The sequence below is a fragment of the Salvia hispanica genome, chromosome 1 (assembly GCF_029641045.1).
Source record: "Salvia hispanica isolate PSC_SH4W2 chromosome 1, Shi_PSC_v1, whole genome shotgun sequence".
NCBI classification, from domain to species: domain Eukaryota; kingdom Viridiplantae; phylum Streptophyta; class Magnoliopsida; order Lamiales; family Lamiaceae; genus Salvia; species Salvia hispanica.
Window position 1 is genome coordinate 58,028,599 of NC_142692.1, and position 7,103 is coordinate 58,035,701.

Here is a 7,103-nt window from a genome sequence, read left to right on the forward strand (position 1 = left end):
TTCACATAAGTTGTACTCCTAGTACATAACTACAACACCACAATTTAGGAAATAATATAAAAAATACTAAACAATGTAATAGACGGAATTTAACTAACAAAAAAGTTTTACAGGGATTAACTTTGTACTTAAATCTTGGCAAAAAAAAATAATAATAATAAATTGTTGAGTTGAAATGATAGCTTATGTACAGATTAATATATATATATTTTTTTTCATAGAAATAAGTCATATTTTCATTTTTTATCAGTCCATAGAAATAGTCAATATCTATTTAGGTAAAAAAAAATTCCTCTGTGTGATACTCCACTACAATTTTAACTACTGTACTTTTCTATTTTTATCTTATTTTATTAATTATATATTAAAATTGATGTTGTCACATTTAAATGACTCTACTAATTCTTGTGAAATAATAAGGGATAAAATTATGAGGCGAACATGAAACAGAGGTCGTTTTGGATTGAATGTTCCGCTTTCTACTCAAAACTCAAGTGGACACTCACCTATCATCCGCTTTTCTATTTAAAATCCCAAAATCAGAATTGAGAAGCAGCAGCAGTATGGTGTTGGGCAGGAAAGAAACGATTTTGGTGACTGGTGGTGCGGGCTTCATCGGCACACACACTGTGCTGCAGCTTCTCAACGCCGGCTTCACTGTCTTCGTCTTAGACAATCTCGACAATGCCGTCATACAAGCCCTTGACAGAGTCAGGGAGTTGGTCGGCCCCCAACTCTCCAACAATCTCCATTTCCATTTGGTATCTATCTATCTATCTATCTTCACTACTTCATTCTCATTGCTGTTTGGAATTGGATTAATCTTTTCTTTTGCAGGGGGATATCAGAAATGTGGATGATTTGGAGGAATTGTTTTCTCACACCAAGTACTTTTTCGAATTATGCTCTGCTTTTTCTTATTACTTTTAACTCTCTAACTTTGTTTGTTAGATTTGACGCAGTGATCCATTTTGCTGGGCTTAAAGCTGTGGGTGAGAGTGTTGCTAATCCCATGACATATTTTGACAACAATTTGCTTGGATCTCTTAATCTATACAAACTCATGGCTAAACATAACTGTAAAAAGGTACTCTACTATTCATATAATCATTTTAATTGTCAGCTTCAACAATTACATCATTCATCACCATCTCTCATGTATTAGAGTTATTTGGTTTGGTTGATTAGATATAGCTTAGTCATATCATATGTTGTTGCTTGATCCTCTGTAGGATTAGGCAAAATTAATTTCTGCCTTATTCAATCTCGAGTAACTCAAGACCCTAATGTTTACAAATTACAAGTTTGCTTTGGCATATGACCACGACTCAACTTATCTTCTTGTGTGTAGTTGGTTTTCTCCTCATCTGCAACAGTTTATGGCCAGCCTGATAAAATTCCGTGTGTTGAAGACTTCGAGTTGAAGGCTATGAATCCTTACGGCCGCACAAAGGTCTGTCCTCTTAAGACCACTTGTATGGTGTTTGACAAGACTCCTAATATTTCTTGTTTTCTCAATAGCTCTTTCTTGAAGAAATTGCTCAAGATCTGCACAAGGCAGATCAAAAATGGACAATTATTTTGCTCAGATACTTCAACCCGGTTGGGGCCCACGAGAGCGGCATGCTTGGAGAGGACCCTAGAGGAATCCCCAACAATCTTATGCCTTATATAACACAAGTGGCTGTTGGTAGATTACCCGAGTTAAATGTTTATGGTCATGATTATCCCACACCTGATGGTAGCGCGGTACTATGCTTTTAAGGGGTGTTAATTGATTTTTTGGTATGTAAAAAAGACTCTGAATAAGTTTAAAAAAACATGTTTAGGGTACGTGTAAAGGCTACATCCCTCCTTGTTTATTTTGAGATTGTGTTATTTAGTTCTATTCCAAGATATTATGTTTGCCAATTTCTTCTTAACAGATTCGCGACTACATCCATGTTATGGATTTGGCAGACGGCCACGTTGTTGCACTGGAGAAGCTTCTGCAACGCAATGAAATAGGTGAATACACTCGTTAATGGTATCAAAAATAGCAACATATGCTTCACCTTATTGATTCGTCCAATTTCATATTTGAGGTTGCGTTGCCTATAACTTGGGGACTGGTCGTGGCACATCTGTTCTTGAAATGGTGGCAGCTTTCGAGAAGGCATCAGGAAAGGTATGGTTTGAGAAAACACGAAACTTGTATACGTGCTTAACTAGTTTATATATTTGGAATGTTTTCATTTCTTACCAGAAACTCCCTATTAAACTCTGTCCAAGACGACCGGGAGATGCAACGGCTGTTTATGCGTCAACAGACAAGGCTGAGAGAGAGCTTGGTTGGAAGTAAGTATACAAATCGTTTCTGTTGAATATTCACATATAAAATTTGCTAGCCGTTTTGATCTATAATCCTAAGTTGTTTTTTTAGGGCGAAATATGGCATCGATGAAATGTGTAGAGACCAATGGAAGTGGGCAAGCCAGAATCCATGGGGATACCGGTCGAAGCCTTGATATCCGGGGCGCACTGTTACATGTTGTGCGTTGTGAAACGATATTCTACATTTACAATATAGTTTAATTTGTGGGGAAATCTTGTTGTATTTTGAATGTTGAAAGTTAATAAGCAGTCATTCATTCCCTTGTTAATTATCAGCTGCAAAGTTGATATATATACGGAAAGCCAATAATGTGTAGTGTATTTACATTGTGATAATATTTCACAGAGTTAATCATTTATAGAATAAATATGGTTATAACAGGAACAATTTGCTCATTTTTTGGCGGCCTACAACAAACAAACTGAACTAACTATAGGCTATCAATTTGCTCATCTTCTCCACAGTGGAGGAATTCTCTTGGATAAGGCAACACCTCGAAGATTTAATTTTGACATTGTAAAAGATATTTTTTTATATTCAAAACATGGTGTATAATGAATTGAATTTTATTTATAATAACTTATAGTGTATGTATTTATAAGCTTTAGTCAGCTTATTTTATTACTGTAGTTATGGCAACAGTAATACAAAGATAACATAAAGAAAATATGTGTGCAAGACAAAGGTTGACAACAAATAAAGATTAAAAAAAAAAACTAAATGTAGTTATATTTGTATTTGGAAATAATTTTTATTTATTTAACATAATTTTTATAATGATATACGGATTTCACAACTAGGACTATAATAGGCGGAAGAATTTATAATAAGAATATACATTAAGAAGCTCTGAACATGGTCATACATTTAGACCATAACCATACATAGTTGGCGAAATAGGATGTAAGTGTTGGTGTCGAACAAGAAAAGATGAAGGTAAAACACTATGCTAAGTTATGTACCAGGGTAAGCTTTTAAATAATGGACTAATCATATTATTCTTTTTATGCTTCGAGACAGTGTATCTGAACTAACATTATTGAAAAGGAAAGTAGAGGCCTTATCTATATGAAAAGCATACGAGTCATCCTTCAAACTTACTTTCTCTGTCAATAATAATAGAGTTATTTTGTCATTTTGATTCGTTCCATAGTAATAGAGTTATTTTCCTTTTTAGTAAAAGTCAATACATTTTTCCATACCTACTTTACTCTCTCTTACTTTTTTCTCTCTTCATCTCTCTACATTTTTCATTTTCCACTTTATTCTCTATTTACTTAACTCACCCTAACACAATTTTTCTTAATCTCCGTGCCGAAAAGAAACGCCTTCATTACTTAGAACGGAGGGAGTACTTCATATCTGTTGAATATAAGGAGTTTGGTCAGCCTAAGTGGAGAGGATAGCAAGCGTTGCCATTTCTTAGATCCGATCACAAGAAATGGCAAATATTATCCAATAGATGTTAATAATTGCCACGCTATGCCAATGAGGAAAAAAATTGAGATTATTGGAAAGGTAATAACATTTTAACAAAGCTAAGGTTATACTCCCTCCATCCCATTCTAAGTGATCCATTTTTTTTTTTGGGATGTCCCATTCTAAATGATATACTTTTAAAAATAGAAACATTACTTTCTCTTACTTAATTTTATCCACTTAACTCACAAAACAACACTTTTGAAATCCTGTGATGGAATAGAAATACTCCATTTAGAGTGGAACAAAGGGAGTATAATTTATCATGCTTATTTTTTTATCCTTTGCGACTAATTCTACCTTTATCAATGACTACATGTTTTTCAATTATAAGTACATATTTTTAATATTGGTTGGCTTTGTGTAAGGTAGTTATGATTTGATGTCCATCGGCTTGAATGAGAAATTGGAAGCATTATTTGAAAATAAGATATTAGGTATTGTACCTATTGAAAATTTAATAACATATTATGGATAATTGAATTTTTCAAAATCAATAATCAAACTTTTGCTTTTAACAGAAAATGCAAAGGTATATTTAATAAACCCATAAAATAATCATTGCATTTAAGCTACGAATTCACTTATCTTTTTTATTTGCTACTTATTAAAGTACAAGTACGAGAAAATAAAATTTGAGAGAAAAAGGTAATGAATCAAAAAATAGTAAAAAAGTCATTTGCGCAAGTTAAAACCAAATTAGTAGTATTTTCTTTATTATATACTATATTTAATTTTATCATTGTTTTTACAATATATTGGTAATCTAACAATATTTATGTACAAAGGAAAAATGACGATATCCAACTCGTGTTCAACTATTTAGTTCGTGTTTTGTTTCTTTGAAAGACGCACACAATTTTACTTGAGATAGCATCACTTGAGTTTCCGTTCAAAAAAATAAAACATAAACTAAATAGTTGAACACAAGTTAGAGCATCGTTCTTGTTCCTTCGTCTATAAATATATATATTGTTACGTTACTAATATATTGTAAAAAACAATTATAAATTTAAATACTCCCTCCGTACCTTGTTAATTAGGGCGTTTTTTCGGCACGGAGATTAAGAATAGTGTGTTAAGTGGATAGTGAATAAAGTAAGAGAGCCGAAGAGAGAATTTAGTAAGAGAGATTTACTTTTTGCAAAAAATAGAAATGACTAAATTAACTTGAAATGTTTCCATATAGTAAAATGATCCAATTAACATGGAACGGAGGGAGTATATAAGGAAGAAACATTGTCAATTTGGCTTTAGCTTGTGCAAATGACATTTTTCCTATTCTTCGTTTCAATACCTTTTTTCGCTCAAGTTTTTTTTTATTATTTTCTCTTAGTTGTATTCTAATATCAAGTATAAAGATAAGTGAGTTCATAAATTAAATGAAATGATGATTATTTGGATATATAAAAATTTTACCTTTGCATTCGTTGTTCTCCAACAAATAAGAAGTTTGATCCATTGATCTTCAGAAATTCAATCATCCAAAATATGTATTACAAACTCAATAGATTCGTCGGCCAAATACCTTGCTTATAAAATAATGCTTCCGATTTCACTATTTAAGCCTGATGGAGGCCAGAATCCACTTCTCGAAAATGATAGCAACATTAGATCGAAACTACATTAGGCATAGCCCGAAAATATTATAAATACATACTTATATAGTAAGAAGTATAAAAATGCATGATATAGGTAAGACTTCTACTTTTCTTTTCAATAATGTTTGCTTTAGGTGCATTGTCTTGAAGCATATAAAGAATAAAATAATTTGTAGACTATATCATCGTCTAAAACTTGTAGAAACACATAGTATTTCTTAATAAAATTATAAAAACGACCAAACAAACATTCAAGTATTGATCAGTACCATGTTCATAAAAATCTCAAAATTAAAACACTTAAAACTAATCACTACAACCTAGAACGTATGTATTACTATTAATAATGTTGAATTGTAAATAAAATTAGTAGTATGTTAAACTAAAGCAAAACAAATCATTAAAACTGTTACTCCATAATAAAGCACATAAAAAATTGAGCAGAAATAAATATAGATGGTGGGGCGTGCATAACAAAGAGATTTAATTTAATTTATCCCTATAATATACCTGGATTCAAATTTAATCTCTTGCTATTGAATTGAGTACAACCCTGCTCCGGTTGGAGGTTGTTTGGTGTGGCGGCGGCGGCTGCGATTCTACACCTACAAGAAATTTGGTGGATTTTCGTCTTTTTTATAGAGGTTTAGTTATATTTTAACTAGGGTTTAATAAATCCTTTCTCAAATCTTACAAATAGTTTTTTTCCTTATATAAATTTGTTATGTATATTCTTTTAAAGCACTCTTTTGCAAATTTTCATACTAATCAGTTAATAATAATAGTAGTAAAAAAAATAATTTTGCAGGTTCAATTATATCTCTTGTACGTATCTCCAGGTTTATTATTCCATTTATCTAACCATAAGTGAGTCACATATTTTTGTGGATTGTCCCACCAAAAATAAGTCATTTCCATTTTTAGAAATATAGAATATTTTTTTCTCTTACTTTATTCTTTCTTTATTTCTTTAGTTTACCATTTCCTACAGTTTAATTTCTCTTTGCTTCACTTTTTCAATAACATTTCTTAAATTTCTTGCCAAAAGAAACATTTTGCTTGTAGCAGAATGAAGATAAACTTATGTGTAGTAGTTTATTTTAGGACATTGACAACTAATATTTCTACATTTGCTTGGAATTCAAATTGTGGAATTGAAAGATTTGGAATTGCAATTCAATTTCAAATTTAAATATTTTTGTGATACCAAAATATTGAAATTAGAATTGAAGACTCCAATTTCATGTTCCCTAAAAGAACCCAATTTGGTTGTTGGACAAAGTTTTCAAATTGGTCTTGATAAATTACGAGAGTGAACCATGTGAAGGCAAACAATAGCCCCAATAATATTTTATTTTTCTTGATAAATTATCAATGGTTTATTATGTCTATTGATAATTTTTAAAAGAAAATCAAGACATATCTTATTAAAAATAACTTGAAATTCAAAGTCATTTTCTTTTGTTTGGATGCTATTAGCCGAGTTTTGTAACCACAACTCATTCACACATATCATAAAAGTACATTAGAAGAGATATTGAAATATACTCCTAAACAATATTTTCGTGAAAAGGGTAATATATACACAATTCAAATTAAGGCCAACTGAAAAGTTGAATATTTTCACAGTAAATAAGGTACAGATAAAA

At 31.3% G+C, this 7,103-nt stretch overlaps 1 protein-coding gene across 3 annotated transcripts; it reads left to right on the plus strand.

The window, feature by feature from the left end:
* Positions 1–409: 409 nt before the first annotated feature.
* On the plus strand, positions 410–2,761 carry LOC125218281 (bifunctional UDP-glucose 4-epimerase and UDP-xylose 4-epimerase 1-like). 3 transcript variants are annotated; one of them, XM_089067060.1, is made up of 9 exons: positions 410–761; positions 838–887; positions 963–1,087; positions 1,352–1,453; positions 1,522–1,749; positions 1,926–2,007; positions 2,085–2,167; positions 2,246–2,337; positions 2,411–2,761. In XM_089067060.1, the coding sequence occupies exons 1-9, from the start codon at positions 685–687 to the stop codon at positions 2,505–2,507; spliced, it is 936 nt and encodes a 311-aa protein (XP_088923186.1). In that variant the 5' UTR covers positions 410–684; the 3' UTR covers positions 2,508–2,761. The 3 variants fall into 3 exon arrangements, with proteins under 3 accessions (XP_088923186.1, XP_088923178.1, XP_047975875.1); XM_089067052.1 differs by having other exon boundaries at positions 412–761; positions 952–1,087; XM_048119918.2 differs by having other exon boundaries at positions 413–761; positions 952–1,087; positions 2,423–2,761.
* Positions 2,762–7,103: the final 4,342 nt, after the last annotated feature.